Source organism: Anomaloglossus baeobatrachus, chromosome 5, assembly GCF_048569485.1.
Source record: "Anomaloglossus baeobatrachus isolate aAnoBae1 chromosome 5, aAnoBae1.hap1, whole genome shotgun sequence".
Lineage (NCBI taxonomy): Eukaryota > Metazoa > Chordata > Amphibia > Anura > Aromobatidae > Anomaloglossus > Anomaloglossus baeobatrachus.
The window spans coordinates 277,577,423-277,598,715 of NC_134357.1; the positions used below are offsets into that span (position 1 = coordinate 277,577,423).

At 42.4% G+C, this 21,293-nt stretch overlaps 1 protein-coding gene across 2 annotated transcripts in view; it reads right to left on the reverse strand.

Moving 5' to 3' along the window:
• TMC6 (transmembrane channel like 6) overlaps positions 1-21,293 on the reverse strand; it is a 189,377-nt gene that overhangs the window by 139,926 nt on the left and 28,158 nt on the right. Inside the window, exons 2-3 of one of the 2 annotated variants that reach the window (XM_075349520.1) lie at positions 8,906-9,133; positions 1,720-1,800 (exon numbers count right to left, since the gene is read on the reverse strand). In XM_075349520.1, the coding sequence (XP_075205635.1) occupies positions 1,720-1,757 (38 nt within the window). In that variant the 5' untranslated portion in view covers positions 1,758-1,800; positions 8,906-9,133. Of the gene's footprint in view, positions 1-1,719; positions 2,155-8,905; positions 9,134-21,293 lie in introns of those variants that run through there. The other variant, XM_075349519.1, reaches the window with a different exon arrangement.

Sequence of the window (21,293 nt, forward strand, 5' to 3'; positions counted from 1 at the left end):
CTCTTTCGAAAAAATGCTCATATTCCCCATTGACTTCCATTACACTCCGTACACAAGTCGAGCCCGTCCGAGCGTCCAACTGCTCATTAGGAGTACATATATATATATATACACACACACAAATATAATATATTTGTGTGTGTATGTATCTGTGTAATATATATATATATATATATATATATATATATATATATATTATATATATATTTTACACATACACACACATATATTTCAGATTTTTCTATCTACTCTGGAGGAACAGATTAGCAACATATTAAGTAATTGATAAATATGGTGCAAGTTGCCTCTCTAATATTTCAGTAAGAGGGGAAATTATCAAGACTGGCGCATAATAATAATAATAATAATAATAATTTTATTCATTTATATAGCGCTATTAATTCCACAGCGCTTTACATACATTGGCAACACTGTCCCCATTGGGGCTCACAATCTAGAGTCCCTATCTGTATGTCTTTGGAGTGTGGGAGGAAACCGGAGTACCCGGAGGAAACCCACGCAAACACAGGGAGAACATACAAACTCCTTGCAGATAGTGTCCTTGGTGGGATTTGAACCCAGGACCCCAGCGCTGCAAGACTGCAGTGCTAACCACTGAGCCACCGTGCCGCCCGATACACTGGTCTCTCACATTTCTGCATTCATGGCCAAGACCGGAATACCTGCATTCGGGTCTAGAGCACCAGAGATTAACGGGTTACTGAAGAAGCTGAGAACTGTACAAATGGGTACACTTTCCAATGCTGATTCCATAACTCCCATTCAGTTCAATGGGAGATAAGCAAATGCCATATCTCAGCTTCCCTCCCCCCCCCCCATCTCTGGAGGCCGGACCTAGAGGCGGTTATTCCTGGGAATAACCCTTTTCACAGTAGCGCACATAGGCGCCACAAGTAGGAATTTCCGCATCAGTTATGGAATTTGCGCTATAATTTATACAGTTTTTGGCAATTCTGTTTGTTTACTAAACCCCACAACCTCTTGCACTTATCTCGTCTTCTGAAATCTACAAACCTCAAAATATTGTGAAAATGTGTGAATATTTTTTTTTTTATACTGACAAGCTTAAAATAAAAAACAAAAAAAAAAAAAAACAAACAAACAAACAAACAAACAATCTCATCCAGCCCTTACAGTCTATTCAGATGAAGAGGTTGTGCAAGAACTGCATTGTCTGAACACACCCTTGTACTATCCTATCCAGCTGGAAAAAAAACAAAAACTACAAATCATTTTTTTCTTAAAGAGGCAGTGCACAGTAAAAAGACCACAGGGCATATAAATGGTGCAATGCTACAATAAACTCCAGAAACTACACCTGCAGGCACAGCCACCACATCAGGCAGCCACTGTCACAGCCCACCAGGGCAGCCACTGTCACAGCCCACCAGGGCAGCCACTGTCACAGCCCACCAGGGCAGCCACTGTCACAGCCCACCAGGGCAGCCACTGTCACAGCCCACCAGGGCAGCCACTGTCACAGCCCACCAGGACAGCCACTGTCACAGCCCACCAGGGCAGCCACTGTCACAGCCCACCAGGACAGCCACTGTCACAGCCCACCAGGGCAGCCACTGTCACAGCCCACCAGGGCAGCCACTGTCACAGCCCACCAGGACAGCCACTGTCAAAGCCCACCAGGACAGCCACTGTCACAGCCCACCAGGACAGTCACAGCCCACCAGGACAGTCACTCACCTGTAGTCCTCAGGAAGGTCCAGGAAGGTGACAGACATGATGACTCCCAGTCACAGGGATCCCCAGCAGAGCTGTATTCACCTAAGAGGAGGCACAGAACATGGCTGAACAAGTCAGGACACGGGAAAAGTTGTGGAGAAACGGCTCAGGAAGAGCCAGCACACAATGCCACATGGGTACAGCTGCTGCCCCGGCTCTCCATTACTGTGCTACTGAATACAATACAACCAAGATCACACCCTGCCTTGTTACTATTTGGTGTGATCCACCCCCTCCAGGCATTGATTCCAAGCCCTACCATCCCAGCTAGGAGGGGGAGGAAGGCTCCCCAGGGCAATATGTGTTACTACTAAAACTCCTCCCCCCGACCTGCCGGGACGTATTTCTACAGGGTGTATCCGAGCCAAAGCAGAGCAGGGTTCACTGTCTGCATATGACTGCATACAGCAGGTGCTGAGCAGGGACACTCGGGTGCAGATAGTGTAGGGGAGGGGGTCACATGACTAGGCTGAGCACACAAGAACCCTTTATACAGCAGTGAATGGGGTTTTAACCCCTTCAAGACCCAGTGAAGGAGTTTGTAATCCCTTTATGACATGGCTAATTTTCCTTTATGCGCTTTCATGTCTTCCTCCTCGTCTTCTGTCGGCATAGATGAGTGAGGGCTTGTTTATGGCTGGTTTGAATGACTCCACTCATTTTACCATACAATGTATTGAAAAATGAATGAAATTCCAATGACAGCCAGCCTTGTCATCATGGTAGTATAGATGACTTAGGGGGGCTTTACACGTTGCGACATCGCTTCCGAAATATCGTCGGGGTCACGTCGTTAGTGACGCACATCCGGCGCCGGTAACGACATCGCAACGTGTAAATCCTAGATGCGCCGATAAACGATCGCAAAAGCGTCGAAAATCGGTGATATGAGTAGCGTTGGTCATTTTCATAATGTCGGGTCGACCGCAGGTACGATGTTGTTTGTCGCTTCTGCGGCAGCACACATCGCTGTGTGTAAACCCGCAGGAGCGACAAACATCTCCTCACCTGTGTCCCAACGGCAATGCAGAAGGAAGTAGGTAGGCGGGATGTTATGTCCTGCTCATCTCCGCCCCTCCGCTTCTATTGGCCGGCCGATTAGTGACGTTGCGGTGACGTCGCTGTGACGCCGAACGCACCTCCCCCTTGAAGGAGGGATTGTTCGGAGTCATAGCGATGTCGCCGAGCAGGTATGTGAGTGTGAAGCTGCCGTAGCGATAATGTTCGCTACAGCAGCAATCACCAGATATCGCATGTGTGACGGGGGCGGGGACTATCGCGCTGGACATCGCTAGCCGATGCTAGCGATCTTGCAATGTGTAAAGTACCCCTTAGGCTAGGTTCACATTTCCATTGTTTTGCATCAGTCACATGTGTTGCTTGACGCTTGTGACTGATGCGTTGTACAACGGGTGACAAGAATTGGAATTCATTGTCATGAGAAAGCGATTCCCTTGTAAAACGAGAGAGAGAACGATCAGCTGATCGCCGGCTGCCGGGAGATCATCTGATCGCTCTCATTAGCCGGCCACCGGGTGATCAGCCGATTGCTCACAGCCGCCGGCCGCCGGGAGATCAGCTGATTGCTCTCATTAGCTGGCCACCGGGTGATCAGCCGATCGCTCACAGAAGGCGGCCACCAGGCGATCAGCTGATCGTTCAGCCGCCGAGAGAGAGCATGCGCAGCGAAATCAAAAAGATTCCGCTGCTCAAAAAACGTTACACTCTGCGTTCCTGCCGCCCGACGGTTAGTCGTTTCACGACAGATCAGTCGGGCGGAGGATGCAACGCAAGGGCATCAGTCACAATCCGCCGCTCATATAAGTCAATGGGAACCAACGGAATCCGCCAAACGGATTGCGTTGTTTATCAGAGAGGTGGATTGTGACTGATGCAAAACAACGGAAATGTGAACCTAGCCTTATGTGGGGTCTTCCAATCAGCCCTGCACTGCCATGGCAACCTGTCGGCTTCCCACTTTGGGCTGCAGTGGGAGTAATGGGCACTGGAATGGTCACATCACACCATCCTGTCACCTAATGCCACTGTCATAGATTGACCTATGGTTACACCCTAGTGATCAAAGCTGGTATAACAGCCAGCATTATGGAACGGGCTCAGCACTTGAGCCTGCACTATACACCCGTACCTGTCCAGAAGGGATTAAAATAATTTTTTGTGCATGTGATGTAGGGCTATTTGCAGTCGGTGGTTTTTGAGGTGTTTTCCATCTGAAAATTCCGTATGTAAGGTCAATGTTTTGTAGGATGTTTTTGGAGGAGCTGTTAATTTATTTGGTCCTTGAAGCATTTTGGAAGAGTTTTTTTCTTTAAGTGTTTTTTGCAGTCTTTATATTGGCTAGTGCCTAGTTTGGAGCAGATTCCATCAAGATTTGTTTCAGGCCTCCAACATACATCCGTTAAACACGTGCGTGTTTGTTCCATTTCCGTATATACAGGAGACACGGACAAACGTGCACCAATGTTAATCTATGTTTGAGGCCACGCGTGCGTTATTCCATAATGTCCGTGATCCGTATGTGTTTCTGTTTTGCACGGAAGCATGTCCGTTTTCTGCACAGAGCACGCACACACGGACCCAATGAAAGTCTATGGGTATGTGCGCACACGTTAGTAAACACGTATGCATCTCCGTATGCTTCGTGTACGTTTTGTGCTTTTTTCTAGCGATGTTGGTCAATCTTTTTTTTCTGTGTATGTCATTTAATCTCCCTCAGTCCGTCGGTCGATCTCTCTCTGTCGGTCGGTCTCTCTCATGTCTGTCCCTCTCTCGCTCTGTCCATGTCGGTCAGTCTCCCCCCTTTCTCATACTCACCGTTCCCTGATCACCGGCGCAGCGCTGCTCAGCTGTTAAAAAAACTCCGGCGGCTTTTACTATTTTGAAAAAGCCGGCCGCTCATTAATCAATCTCATATTCCCTGCTTTCCCCGCCCACCGGCGCCTATGTTTGGTTGCAGTGAGACACGCCCCCACGCTGAGTGACAGCTGTCTCACTGCAACCAATCACAGCCACCAGTGGGCGTGTCAATATCGAGCAGTAAAATAAATAAATAATTAATTTAAAAAAACCACGTGCGGTTCCCCTCATTTAGATACCAGCCAGGGTAAAGTCACATGGCTGAAGGCTGGTATTCTCAGGATGGGGAGCCCCCCAGCCTAACAATATCAGCCAGCAACCGCCCAGAATAGCCGCATCCATTAGATGCGACAGTTCTGGGACTCTACCCGGCTCTTCCCGATTTGCACTGGTGAGTTGGCAATCGGGGTAATAAGGAGTTAATGGCAGCAGCCCATAGCTGCCACTAAGTCCAAGATTAATCATGTCAGGCGTCTCCCCGAGATATCTTCTATGATTAATCTGTAAGTTACAGTAAATAAACACATACACCCGAAGAAATCCTTTATTTTGAATAATAAACACTAACAAATACCCTCGTTCACCACTTTATTAAGCCCGAAAAACCCATCCATGTCTGAGGTAATCCACGGAGGTCCCGCGTCGCTTCCAGCTCTGCTACATGAAGGTGACAGGAGCTGCAGAAGAGCCCCGCCGCTCCTGTCAGCTCCACACAGCAACTGAGGTGAGCCACGCGATCAGCTGTGCTGTCACTCAGGTTACTCGCGGCCACCGCTGGATCCTCCAACTGTGACTGCAAGTCGCCCGAGTGACAGCGATGAAGTCACAGGTGAGTTGCGGTCACGGATGGAGGATCCAGCTAGCCGCGGGTAACCTGAGTGACGGCAGCGCTAATCACACTGCTCACTTCAGTGACTCAGGGGATTAGCGGTCACCGGTGAGTCCTGCACGGGTGACCGCTAATCAGTATGCGACACAGACAGAGCCGCAGGGTGACAATAAAGTCGGGTGAATTTCATACGAGTTGATTCTCATCGCGCAACTCTGTCTGCTGTCAGCCGACATGTTTCAACGACATTTTGCATCACACACGGATCATTTCACACGGGAAAAACAAACACATGTCAGTTACGTTACTCACGCACACACAGACATTTCACACGCACATATGGCTAGCATACGCCATTCACACAGATGCCACACGTACCATAAAAACGGACCTAAAAACGGATCACAGACTGGAAAAACGGACCGTATGACACGTGCATGTTTTACACAGATGTGTGTTGGAGGCCTCAAGGAAGTGACACACACTTTTTTTCCCCACCAGGCTTTTTCAAAATCTGAAGTAGGGAAAAATGCTGTAAAAACCCTGTACATCTCAGCAGCAAAAAGGATCAACTCCTTCAACACTAGCTCAGTCTGCTTATAGCCTGATGCAGTTGTCATGATCCGACTTTGCTCATTTGGATTGTGTTTATCATTTTACCTTTTGTAGTAGTGTTTGGTGAGAAAAGTTGCAAACTTTGGAATTTGCCTTTCTTACACAACAAGTTTTATGCAGCACTTGCTCTATGCTAGCCACTGGCATAAAGTATCGCAAACGTTTCAGGTAGCAGAAAACCATAGCCTACACCTAAGCTTCAATCTCTCTGAAGAGTACTAAAAGTGCTGCTTACACCTCGTTTCAGCCCTATGCTTGGTATGTGCAATGGAAGACCTCTGCACCAAACTTGTCCGTAGCCCTCTATTGCTGAGTCTACTATTCATTTCTTTCTGACATTTGTAATTAAAAAAAAAAGTAAGACGCCAGATCCAGCAGTAAAAAATAAATATATATATATATATACTAGCTGTACTACCTGGCTTTGCCTGGGTTAATAACTGCTGTTAACAAAATAGAATGTATTAACATTCCCGGGATAGAATGTGTAAATAGAATGTATTAACGCCCGGGATAGTAACTGTCTCTCTGTTTCTCTCCCATTCTCTGTCTGTCTCTCCCTCTGTATATATTTCTCTGTCTCTCTCGCTATCTCTTTGTCTGTCTGTCTCTTTCCCTGTCTGTCTCTGACTGTCTCTGTCTTCGTCTGTCTCAATCTCTTTCCCTGTCTGTCTATCTATCTCTGTCACTTTCCCTGTATGTCTGTCTCTTTCCCTCTCTTTCCCTGTCTGTCTCTTTCCCTCTCTTTCCCTGTCTGTCTCTTTCCCTCTGTCTCTTTCCCTGTGTCTGTCTCTTTGTCTGTCTCTTTACCTGTCTTTGTCTGTCTCTTACCCTGTCTGTCTCTTTCCCTTTCTTTCCCTGTCTGTCTGTTTCCCTGTGTCTGTTTCTGTCTCTTTGTCTGTCTGTCTCTTTCCCTGTCAGTCTCTCTCTTTGTCTGTGTCTGTCTCTTTGTGTCTGTCTCTTACCATGTCTATGTCTGTTTCTTACCCTGTCTGTGTCTGCCTCTTTCCCTGTCTGTGTCTGTCTCTTTCTCTGGCTGCATTGTGACATGCCAACATTCCATATAAGGGCGTGGCTGCGCATTCTTCTGAAGTTCTGGCTGCACTGTGGCTCCCAGCTCCATTCGCTTTAATGGAGGCAGGTTTTTTGGCGAATAATTGTAAAGCGCGAGGTTAAAATTTCCCCTCAAAACATAGCCTATGACGCTCTCGGGGTCCAGATGTGTGAGTGTGCAAAATGTTGTGGCTGTAGCTGCGATGGTGCAGATGCCAATCCCGGACATACACACACACACACATTCAGCTTTATATATTAGATACACACACACACACACACACACACACACACACACACACACACACAAAGACAGCGGGTGAAATAAGTTTTGTATACGTTATCAATTTTCTAAATAAATATATTTTAAAAGGTGCTATTGACGTGAATTTCTCACCAGATGTTGGTAACAACCCATCCAATCAACACAGACATAGAACTCAAACCATACACCATAAATTTAGTGATTTGTAATAATGACACAGTGAAATAGTATTGAACACCTGTAGAAAGAGAGGTGCAAAAAGTGATGACACCAGCGGAAATCTATCAGTAATTAGGAAGCAATTCTGCCAATTAGGGAAAAATAATATCAGTTGGTTCAACTGATGGCCTTAAAAAGCTGTCTCATTACCAAGGTGCTACACAAGAAACATCTCATGATAGGTAAAACCAGTGAGCTGACCTTCACAACCTTATTGCTGTAAAACACTGATGGGCTTGGTTACAGAAGAATTTGTAAACTACTGAAGGTTCCAGTGAGCACTGTAGGGGCCATAATCCTGAAGTGGAAAGAACATAATTTTATCATAAACCAGCCACGACCAGGTGCTCCCTGCAAAGGCAGTGCAAGAGACTCAGGCTTGGATCCAGTGATGGTGAGTAAAGAGTGGTATCGTATAACAAACTCACTTTTCCAGGCTGAAAGTCATATGCACATACTCTTACTTTCTTGTAACTATTTGCTTTTTAAGGCAATAGATTCAACAACTGGTTGTGTGCCCAGAGGAATTATTAGTAACAAAAAACACAGAAGTGGTAAAACCTATTTCTTACTTCCCTCAGGTTTCCGGCTGTGTCTGATCTGCTTCTTGCTTGAATATTCTTACCAAGTGGTTGGTAAGAAATTTCAAGTAAAGGAAAAAAAAATAAGATGTAGTGATCAGATATAGTATACACCGATATGAAATCTTCCCCAAATTGCAGTGCAAATGGTGAAAATCGTTGTAATAATCTGCAGAATAAATTGACATGATCTCAAATCCGCAGCACCAGTTAATTTCTGAAATTAATTTTGTCAGCAGCTTATGGAACTGTAAAACCGTGCATTCTCTAAAAGAAAAATCTGCCTTGTATTCAACACGAAAGCTCTTAACCTGAGCCCTCCTTCACACATCTGTGTCTCCGGTATATGTGATGTCCGTTTTCACATGTACCGGAGACACGGACACACGCAGACCCATTAAATTCAATGAGTTTGCGCACACGTCTGTTTTTTTCACACTAACAGGTTAAAGGGGTTGTTCCAAGTTTGGAGTTTATTCCCTATCCCATTTTTTGATCCCCATTGATCCTGAGAACTAGGGCTCAGAACGTGTGTGCCTGGAGCAGTTGTCGATCATGTGCCACTCTATCCACTCTATTCACTCGTAATGGCACCGCCAGAGATAGTCGAGTGTGGATTTGGCAAACCCATTATTATTATTATTTTTTATTTTTGTAACTTTTATTTTTTATTGACTGTGTATGGTGTAAGTGTATTGATGTGCTCACCTCTGCTTTCTCTGGGATCGGGCACCGTTTTGCTCCACTTCTCAGAGATGTCGCTATAATTCCGAGTACCCGGTGGTCTTTTGCAATGTAGGTTATTGGAGCCTTGTTCTGATGCTTCATGGACTTGGATTGCGGGAGCCACTTCTGGGTCGTGTGTAGCACATCGTGGCCTGGAGAGTCTGGATAGCAATAACGTTGCTGAGAGGCGGAGGAGGCTGACGCTGGATCCTAGAGAGAGTGGCGGTAGGTGAATATGTAAATGTATACATATATACACACATTTATTCAGAAAAGTATGTAGATGAGAGGCTTCCTTAATAATCAGTATGGTGGTATTATCACTCCTGTATATGCTGGTTTAACTTGTCTGTTAAAGTTAAATGAGCGCCATATGCATGACCAGCATTCAATGTTTTGGGAGGTCATGGGTTTCATATCATAGCATTTCTGTATGCAAGGTGTTGATTCATATTGAATTGATGATGCCCTACAACTTTGTAATTCACTTTTTTTCTGTATCTCGTTCCGTTTTCGAAATAAAAATGCTAACTCCGTTGTTTTCAACCAGGTGGCGCTATAGGTGGTTTCATTGTGTAACGCATGGCTACTTTACTATACCTAGACACCACTTCTATGCCTATAGCTGACGCTGTTCTCAAGTAAAGGTCCATTTACATACTGCGACATCGCTAACGATATATCATCGGGGTCACGGTGTTTGTGACGCACATCCGGCGTCGTTAGCGACGTCGCAGCGTGTAACACCTATGAGCAACCTTTAGTCTAGGTTCACAGTTCCGTTAAATTGTATCAGTCACAATCCGCGGCTATGGTAAACAACGCAATCCGTTTATCGGATTCTGTTATGTCCCATAGAGTTGTATTAGTGGTGGATTGCGACTGATTACCTTGCGTTGCATCCGCTGCGCCGCTGTCAGTCATGTTTGGACTGACCGCCGGGCGGGAACAAGGCAGAATGTAACTTTTTTGGGCCGTCAAAATTAACGCACCGCGCAGGAATCCGTCGCCATCCGTCAACCTTGTAATGTATGTCTATGGTGCTGGATTCCTTCGTAATCCGTCTTACGACGGAATCCAGCGCTGGATTCCATCATGCTCTACTGAGCATGCCCAGCATGTTTGGCACACCCACAGGGCTGTCCCAAACACAAACGGATCATGACTGATCCGTCAAAAAACGGATGCACAGCGGATGTAACGGACGCGACGGATCAATTTTTTCACAGGATTCCTGTGAAAGGAGTCCTGTGAAAAACACATCCGTTGTGTCAGTTGACATCTAAAAAACTGAATAGGATAACTGAAGTGAGCACTAATATATATATGAGTGCAAGCCAAAAATACATACTATATATAAGAATAAGGCTGCACATCAAACTTAGATAATGGTATAATGCCTCAAGCATATGGAAAAATATTGGAATATACAATGAAAAATGCTACTTGCTAATTTGAACATGTGAATAATGAATTGCATACCTGCTATGAATATTAGGAAAAAGGAGATATTTAGCAATCGCATTGATCAATGTAACTGAGCCCCAAAACCTCGTCAAGGTACATCTCTATATTGGGGTCCCTAGCTCTGTGACCCTAACTGTGTGTCATCTCATTGCAATTAAAAACTGCTATGGGTGGAGAGGGGTAACTAAGGACTTTCTTATATGGGAGATGGAAAAAACATGGCCGAAAGGGGCGGAGCTGTGTTCACATTCAGAAAAAAAAACTACATATAACTGAATAGGATAACTGAAGTGAGCACTAATATATATATGAGTGCAAGCCAAAAATACATACTATATATAAGAATAAGGCTGCACATCAAACTTAGATAATGGTATAATGCCTCAAGCATATGGACAAATATTGGAATATACAATGAAAAATGCTACTTGCTAATTTGAACATGTGAATAATGAATTGCATACCTGCTATGAATATTAGGAAAAAGGAGATGTTTAGCAATCGCATTGATCAATGTAACTGAGCCCCAAAACCTCGTCAAGGTACATCTCTATATTGGGGTCCCTAGCTCTGTGACCCTAACTGTGTGTCATCTCATTGCAATTAAAAACTGCTATGGGTGGAGAGGGGTAACTAAGGACTTTCTTATATGGGAGATGGAAAAAACATGGCCGAAAGGGGCGGAGCTGTGTTCACATTCAGAAAAAAAACTACATATAACTGAATAGGATAACTGAAGTGAGCACTAATATATATATGAGTGCAAGCCAAAAATACATACTATATATAAGAATAAGGCTGCACATCAAACTTAGATAATGGTATAATGCCTCAAGCATATGGAAAAATATTGGAATATACAATGAAAAATGCTACTTGCTAATTTGAACATGTGAATAATGAATTGCATACCTGCTATGAATATTAGGAAAAAGGAGATGTTTAGCAATCGCATTGATCAATGTAACTGAGCCCCAAAACCTCGTCAAGGTACATCTCTATATTGGGGTCCCTAGCTCTGTGACCCTAACATGTGAATAATGAATTGCATACCTGCTATGAATATTAGGAAAAAATTTTTCATTGTATATTCCAATATTTTTCCATATGCTTGAGGCATTATACCATTATCTAAGTTTGATGTGCAGCCTTATTCTTATATATAGTATGTATTTTTGGCTTGCACTCATATATATATTAGTGCTCACTTCAGTTATCCTATTCAGTTATATGTAGTTTTTTTTCTGAATGTGAACACAGCTCCGCCCCTTTCGGCCATGTTTTTTCCATCTCCCATATAAGAAAGTCCTTAGTTACCCCTCTCCACCCATAGCAGTTTTTAATTGCAATGAGATGACACACAGTTAGGGTCACAGAGCTAGGGACCCCAATATAGAGATGTACCTTGACGAGGTTTTGGGGCTCAGTTACATTGATCAATGCGATTGCTAAACATCTCCTTTTTCCTAATATTCATAGCAGGTATGCAATTCATTATTCACATGTTCAAATTAGCAAGTAGCATTTTTCATTGTATATTCCAATATTTTTCCATATGCTTGAGGCATTATACCATTATCTAAGTTTGATGTGCAGCCTTATTCTTATATATAGTATGTATTTTTGGCTTGCACTCATATATATATTAGTGCTCACTTCAGTTATCCTATTCAGTTATATGTAGTTTTTTTTCTGAATGTGAACACAGCTCCGCCCCTTTCGGCCATGTTTTTTCCATCTCCCATATAAGAAAGTCCTTAGTTACCCCTCTCCACCCATAGCAGTTTTTAATTGCAATGAGATGACACACAGTTAGGGTCACAGAGCTAGGGACCCCAATATAGAGATGTACCTTGACGAGGTTTTGGGGCTCAGTTACATTGATCAATGCGATTGCTAAACATCTCCTTTTTCCTAATATTCATAGCAGGTATGCAATTCATTATTCACATGTTCAAATTAGCAAGTAGCATTTTTCATTGTATATTCCAATATTTTTCCATATGCTTGAGGCATTATACCATTATCTAAGTTTGATGTGCAGCCTTATTCTTATATATGACATCTAAAAAACGACTGATCCGTTGCTGACGGACCTGACGGATTTAAAACAACGAAAATGTGAACCTAGCCTAAACGATCGCAAAAGAGGCAAAAATTGTTAGTCTGTGACACGTCGTTCACTTACCAAAAATCGTTGCCTGGTCAGTAGCGAGGTTCTTTGTCATACCTGCGGCAGCACACATCGCTATGTGGGACACCACAGGAAGGAGGAACAACCTCGTACTTACGGCCGCCCGCAATGAGGAAGGAAAGAGTTGGGCGGGATGTTCATCCCGCTCATCTCCGCCCTTCCGCTTCTATTGGATGGCTGCCGTGTGACGTTGCTGTGATGCCGCACGAACCGCTCCCTTAGAAAGGAGGCGGTTCACCGGCCACAGCGACGTCGCAGGAAAGGTAAGTCCGTGTGACGGTTGTAAGCGATGTTGTGTGCCACAGGCAGCGATTTGCCTGTGACGCACAACCGACGGGGGTGGGTACGCTCGCTAGCGATATCGCAGCGTGTAAAGTTCCCTTTAATGGCGGTGGACAGGATATGGGTGGACACACTGTATAGTTGTATTATTAGCAATATAAGTAGCAGTAAATCTTGATTTCCTGCAGGCAGGATAATTTAAGTAACAAAGACCCCAATCTGGGGAATAGGACGGCGTTAGCTTGAACATGTGAGCTTTCAAATGCCAGGGCTGAATTTTAGTCCCAGTCCATCCCTGTAAAAAATGTTCCATTCCCCCCACTCTTCATTATAACTCGCTGATGACATCCTCTACCTTACTCCCATCCTAGACTTCCATAGTCCTCTCCCCAGTGTATTAAGAGGAAAATGAGGCTCACCTCTCCAGATATTTCCCGCTACACAACCTTTTTCTTCTTCTTGGGTATATTCTGAATGACTTGTGCCCTAGCGTTGTGCTGACGTCATCATAGCACGCACCTGCATCTCACAGAAAGCTCTAGGTAGTAAGCTGAGGCTCCGTTGCGCTCGTTATTAGTTGCCCCTGCAATAGCCCACCTCCGACCCCCAGTGCATCTGCACCGGCGTTATTTCAGCCCCCTGACTCAGTATACTGTGGACAGCATCAATATAAAAACATTGCCGGTTGCAGCATTGAAAGGCTGACTGCTGCAATGATGATCTACGATGATGATAGACTTACTATTGAGCACATACACCACTCTGTGCAAAAAATTTATATAGGAGTTTTGGACTTTAGGGTTATATTTTGACTGATCAGTGGGGATCTCAATACCTGGAGCCCATTGATCAGCAGCACTATGTAGTGCCTGTAATAGAAAAACTTTTATATGACAGGATTAATTGATGGGATTTTTGGTACATATTGGTATTTTTGATATATTGGTATTGTTTGTGCGCTGTATACTAGTATTAATTGATGGGATTTTTTTTGGAGCATACTCGCGTACTGTATGTTGTTGGATATTGTTTCACTGTAGATTGGTATTATTTGTTTTTCATTATTTGAGCACTGTATTTTGGCATTAGCTGTGCCCTGTATATTGGAAATATTTTAGTGACTGTACAGTTACTGTGTATTTGATGTGTGCATTCTGTATTTCATGACTGTGTTGTGTATTTGATGTCTAAGTTGTGTATTTGATGTTTGTATTGTGTATTTGTGTGTATTTGATATAGGTATTGTGTTTTTTGATGTCTAAAATGTGCATTTGTGTGGTGTTAAAAAGCCATGCCGTCGGCAGTTTATTTTGTCATCAGTGACACCCCAGGAGGACCGGTTTCAACTGATGTACCAAACTAAGCGTGCTGCCCCTTCACATCAGCCACAGTACTGTGTGGAAGAAAGTCCTGGCAATCTACTTCCTTATTATGCCAAGAAAACTTAATGGAGAGTATAACTAAAGGAATTCGATCTAGTGCTGGAAAATGCAGCCCTATGTCAGAAAGCACTCAACAGGCTACTGGGGAGGAACTGATGGTCGACCAATCCTCCTAATGGAACATTATCAAAGCCACAAGGACCTCTTGGTGCTGATATCGCTTGGTCAATAGGGAAAATCAAAAGCTGCGGAAAAATCATAATGTTCGGAATATGAAATATATGAACCATGAACCAAAGCCAAAATGGAGAGAACAGAACTCAAATTACTTGGAATTAGCAAACTAAGATAGACTCAATCCAGACATTTCCAGACAAATAAACATTGTGTCTACTATTCTGGCAACGATAAATGAAGAAGAAACAATGTCGCTTTTAATGTCAACTAAAGATTGTCCGGCACTTTCTTGATGTACAATGCAGTCAGTGATAAAGTCTATACGACTAAAAGGAGCGCCAATCCATGTCACTCACCAAGAACCAATGCGAAGGAGGAAGTTGAACTATTCGACAATCAAGTTCAAGAAGAAATTGACAAGACACCAAAATGAGACTTGCTCATTATTATGGGAACATGAATGCCAAAGTGGGCCATGGCAAACATGGATTTGTTGTTGAAAACTTTGGACTTGGTGAAAGAAATGAGGCTTGAGGAAGATTGTGGGGTTGTTTTTGCTTTGTTTTTTTACTTTTGTAAAAAATGAACTGTGCATCATTAACACCTTCCAAAATTACAAACGGAGACTTTACACATGGACATGGCCAAATGGGGCATGTAAGAATCATACTGTCTACATGTGTGTTTGCCAAAGATGGAGGTTGTCAGTCATTACCACGAAAACAAGGCCAGGAACTGACTGTGGAACTGATCATGAACTTTTGCCACCATTGATTAGAGTCAAGCTGCGTGAACGGATTCCAACTTCGATTTGAACAACATACTGAAGTTTATTGGAATGATCTGCACAATTGATTTATATTACTGAACAAGGATGAAAGAAAGCTTGAAGAATTATGGACATAAGTAAGGAGTATTATTACTGAAGAAGCCAGACAGACAATAAACAAGAGATAGAAGAGACCATGGCAGCCATGGTTAACAGAAGAGACTCTAAAGATCATCGAAGAAAGACATATGGCAAAAGGTAACAAGCAGGACACAGACAACATCAGTAAAAGTCTGAAGAGGACCATTCAAGCAAAGAACTTTATTACCAAAACATATGTACAGAGATAGAAAACGAACATCTGAAAGGCAAGACAAGGAAGGCATACCAAGAGATTAAAGAGATACAATGAAAGTTTCAACCAAGAGTGGGAATGTTGAAAAACACCAATGGGAACAAATTATCTTAGCCAGAACAGATCAAGGGAAGATGGAAAGAATACACAGAGCACCTCTACAAGAGCAACTTAGTGGTACGGGAAAAAAATGAGACTGGAAATGATAGCGAACCGAACATCTTGAAAAATGAAGTTATTGCTGCGATAAAGTTTATTTCTAAAATCTAAGCACCTGGATGTGACAATATTCCAATAGATCTAATAAAACCTTCTGAATCAGCAGTTGATGTCATCAAAAGCCTGTGTCGACCGATATGGACAACTGGTAAATGGCGCAAGGACTGGACAAGATCAGTATTTATTCCTATTACAAAGAAGGTAGATGTTATTGACTGTGGAATTTATCGAACTATTGCGCTCATACCTCATGACAGAAAAATACTGCTCAAGATCCTAAAAGACATCTACAGCCTTAATTTGACAAAGTACTGCCAGAGGAACAAGCAGGGTTCGGAAATTGCAGAACAACAAGAGATGTAATTGATAACATTAGATGGGTAATGGAAAAAGCCAAAGAATACAACAAAGAGATCTATTTTTGCTTCATCGACTACAGCAAAGTCTTCAACTGTGTTGATCACCAGAAACTGTGGAATACCTTGAAGGATATGGGTGTGCAAACCATCTGATCAGCCTCATTAGGAACCTTTACATAGACCAACAAGCAACCATCCGAAAGCAACATGATGACATGGCATGGTTCAAAGTAGAATGAGGTATCACACAAGGCTGCATCCTTTCACTATTTCTCTTCAATTTTGTATATGTAGAAGCTATTTTCAGGAAGGCTGCACTTGTCAAAAAAGAAGGAATCAAAATTACTGCCTGAATCATCAATAATATTAAATACACAGATGATAAAACATTAATAACAACAAGTGTGGAGGGAATGAAGGACTTGTGGAGTGTCAAGATGAAAAGCTCAAACATTGAACTCCTACTCAATACAAGGAAGACAAAGATATTGACTACAATCTGGTACGACTGGGACACATTTGAGATGGACGGCAATGAACTGGAGGTTGTAATGGACTTCAGCCTTCTTGGATCGATGATTATTCAAGATGCAGTGACAACACTGAAAGTTAATAGAAAAATAGCCATGGGCAAATCAACAGTGAAATCACTGGAAAAGGTCTTCAAATAGAGGAACATTTTACTGGCGATGAAGATATGGGTCATATATATTCTGGTCTTTTCTGTAGTAACCAATGGATGTGAAACCTGGACGATAAAGAAACAAGACAGAAGAAGAATCACCGCCTTCAAAAGGTGGTGCTAGAGAAGCCTGTTATTAATACTATGGATGGCAAGAAGAACAAACAAATCAAATTTGAAACAAATCAAGCCAGACATTAGTCAAAGAAAACATCACCAAACTGAAGGCCACTTTACACACAGTGATAAATCTGCGGCAGATCTGTGGTTGCAGTGAAATTGTGGACAAACAGTGCCAGGTTTGTGGCTGTGTACAAATGAAACAATATGTCCATGATTTCACTGCAACCACAGATCTGCCATAGACTTATCTCTGCGTGTAAAGTGGCCTTAAGACTTGCCTACTTTGGACATATCATACGAAGATAGCAATCAATGGAGAAGGGCATCATGGTCAGAAGAATAGAAGGAACAAGGTGAAGAGGAAGACCAGCAACCCGATGACTTGATACTGTTAAAATATTGGTAGAGAATACCCTGGTGGATCTTTCTAGGCTTGCACAAGATTGATCTTTCTACAGAGTGTCTATCAATTTGCCGTGGCTCGAGATTGAGTGGAAGGCCGTTAAATACTAACAATAATAACTAATTTTTAGTGCACAATTGATTCCATGGGGCTGTATATGTGAAAAGAGTTTACATACAAATTTCAATGAACAGACTAACCGTGAGAAACTGACAGACTGGTACAGAGGGGAGAGGCATGGTCATCGTGAGTTTACAGTCTACAGGTTAAGGATAAGCTCACATAACTGTTTCTCCTAACCCAACAAAAACTGATTATTTTGATTAGATTGTCATCAATTTTTCTCGAATGTGGAGAGAAGAAAAAAGTTTCTCCACCTTCTTCATTCTATCTTTTCGTGAAAATCGGACTGCACTCAGATGTCATTCAAGTGTGGTCAGATTTTTTTTCTTTTCAAGGACTCATAGAATTATATTGCAGATCCGACACACTCAAATCAAAATCAGACAACCATGAATAAAACTCGGATGAGAAAACCGGTCGTGCGCACAAGACCTTATAGGAATTCATTAACAATGAATAGAGCGGAGGTGCGCATAAATGACCACTACTCAATTTACACTGACACACTGACCAAAACTCTGATGAAACTGATGAACAAAATCTGATGAAAAAAACAAACAAAACAAAACACTGGTGAAACTCAGACCATTTTTTGCAAACAAGAAAATGATTGATTACAAGATGCATACAGCTGCACACTAAAAAGCCAACAATGAATATGGGAACTCTGGTATTGCATTACTGCTATAGGGATACAGTGCTGGCCAAAGGTATTGGCACCCCTGCAATTCTGTCAGATAATACTCAGTTTCTTCTTGAAAATGATTGCAATCACAAATTCTTTGGTATTATTATCTTCATTTAATTTGCTTGCAATGAAAAAACACAAAAGAGAATGAAAATCATTGATCATTTCACACAAAACTCCAAAAATGGGCCAGACAAAAAAGTATTGGCACCCTTAGCCTAATACTTGGTTGCACAACCTTTAGCCAAAATAACTGCGAACAATCGCTTCCGGTAACCATCAATGAGTTTCTTACAATGCTCTGCTGGAATTTTAGACCATTCTTCTTTGGCAAACTGCTCCAGATCCCTGAGATTTGAAGGGTGCTTTCTCCAAACTGCCATTTTGAGATCTCTCCACAGGTGTTCTATGGGATTCAGGTCTGGACTCATTGCTGGCCACTTTAGTAGTCTCCAGTGCTTTCTATCAAACCATTTTCTAGTGCTTTTTGAAGTGTGTTTTGGGTCATTATCCTGCTGCAAGACCCATGACCTCTGAGGAAGATCCAGCTTTCTCACACTGGGCCCTACATTATGCTGCAAAATTTGTTGGTAGGCTTCAGACTTCATAATGCCATGCACACGGTCAAGCAGTCCAGTGCCAGAGGCAACAAAGCAACCCCAAAACATCAGGGAACCTCAGCTATGTTTGACTGTAGGGACCGTGTTCTTTTCTTTGAATGGCTTTTTTTTCCCCTGTAAACTCTATGTTGATGGCTTTTCCCAAAAAGCTCTACTTTTGTCTCATCTGACCAGAGAACATTCTTCCAAAACATTTTAGGCTTTCTCAGGTACGTTTTGGCAAACTCCAGCCTGGCTTTTTTATGTCTCGGGATAAGAAGTGGGGTCTTCCTGGGTATCCTACCATCCCTTTTCATTCAGACGCCGACGGATAGTACGGGTTGACACTGTTGTACCCTCGGACTGCAGGGCAGCTTGAACTTGTTTGGATGCTAGTCGAGGTTCTTTATCCACCTTCCGCACAATCTTGCGTTGAAATCTCTCGTCAATTTATTTTTCTTTTCCTTCTACATTTAGGGAGGTTAGCCACAGTGCCATGGGCTTTAAACTTCTTGATGACACTACGCACCGTAGACACAGGAACTTTCAGGTCTTTGGAGATGGACTTGTAGCCTTGAGATTGCTCATGCTTCCTCACAATTTGGATTCTCAAGTCCTCAGACAGTTCTTTGGTCTTCTTTCTTTTCGCCATGCTCAATGTGGTACACACAAGGACACAGGACAGAGGTTGAGTCAACTTTAATCCATGTCAACTGGCTGCAAGTGTGATTTAGGTATTGCCAACACCTGTTAAGTGCCACAGGTAAGTTACAGGTGCTGTTAATTGCACAGATTAGAGAAGCATGACATGATTTTTCAAACAGTGCCAATACTTTTGTCCACCCCCTTTTTTATGTTTGGTGTGGAATTATATCCAATTTGGCTTTATGACAATTTTTTTTTTTTCATTGAAGACAAATTAAATGAAGATAATTATACCAAAGAATTTGTGATTGCAATCATTTTCAAGAAGAAACTGAGTATTATCTGACAGAATTGCAGTGGTGCCAATACTGTTGGCCAGCACTGTATATGAAAAAGAGAGATATTTAGTTTATGTATTGGCCAATGCATGTGAGCCCGGTCATCACGGCAAGGTAATCTCTGTAAACTGGGAACCTAACTTAAAAATGCCACTATCTGGGTTAGGGTTCAGTTCCACTTGCGTTTTGCATCTACGAGTGCAGTCCGATAAAACATTGGACTGCACTCGCACCAGTGCAAAACTATGGGGCAGTGTTCATCTACGATTGATTTCTAATGCCATAGTAGTTTTTTTATATATATATATGTATATATATATATATATATATATATATATATATATATATATATATATATATATATATATTTGTAAAAAAATCATTAATGTCTGACTGAGGCTTAACCCTTATCTATGCGATAGACGATAAACTTCCAAACTTGGTACATCCATTTTAAGTGAACAAATTATTGTTAGTGGCTGCATGGTTTTTACACAAGGAAAAGGAAAGGAAGCCTAAAAAGAGTCTGTCACCATCTTCTATGTGCTGTGAAAAAAACCAAGCCATCGGGTGATAAATGGTGATTAAGTGTCCCGCTGAGGAAGTTGGCCACACCAAGAATGAAGTTGCATTTACAGAACATATTTTTCCCCCTGCTCTGCCTCTATGTAAAAAAAAAAATCTATATGCACACCTGTCTCATTGTGGGATCTCCAGTTTTTTGGAGTTATTTGTGCCTTTTGTATTTCAACCTTATTCTCCTTATATTTTTTCATTTACTCTTCTTTTTAAAATCTGTCTTGATTTTTCCCTCAAAACTTTGCTTATCTGGATGTTTTAAGAAGTTTCATAAAATGCAACTTTTACTAAATGTCACATTGCATTTGAATTGCCTGTTGTAGACACAGAACACTTGAACCGCTCACCACAGTGGAAGTTAGCCTGATTAGTTCCTCCAGATAAGTATCCTCGGTCCCAGCAAGGTTCACGGCAGCCAGCCGAATATAGACAAGAAGCAAGCAGGATCTCTGACCTGATGAAGGCGTACCGCCGAAACGCATAGTTTTTTTCATCATCTACCATCTGTAGGTGTTATCAGCCGGTGTCATTATACCTTTTTGGATATATTCTTTTTTAACAAAGTTGAAATAAAGAAATGCTTTTTATTAAAATCCTTGGAGTCTGAGCTGTATCCTTCCCCTGCTTGTTAATTGCCTGTTGTGAAGTTTCTGGAGGTATTTTCAATTTGCCGTCTTTTTCAGACAACTGAAAACAACAGTTAAAGAAAAAATAATGTACTTTTTTGTGCCAAATTGATGATCCACATGCACCATTTTGAAGAAGTTGGAGGGAAAAACAGCAAATTCCACTAGGCAAAAAAAAAAAAAAATTGACTTCAAGAAATCACAAATGATGATTCGGGCCCATAAAGTTCAGGAGGGAACCATAGAACATTGCACATTGCAGACAGCGTTATCGGGATCTTTATAGAACTTGTTAACACATCTTTGTGTATAGTATTTATACAACCTTGAATGGTACAACCTCTGGGAAGCAGATTTACC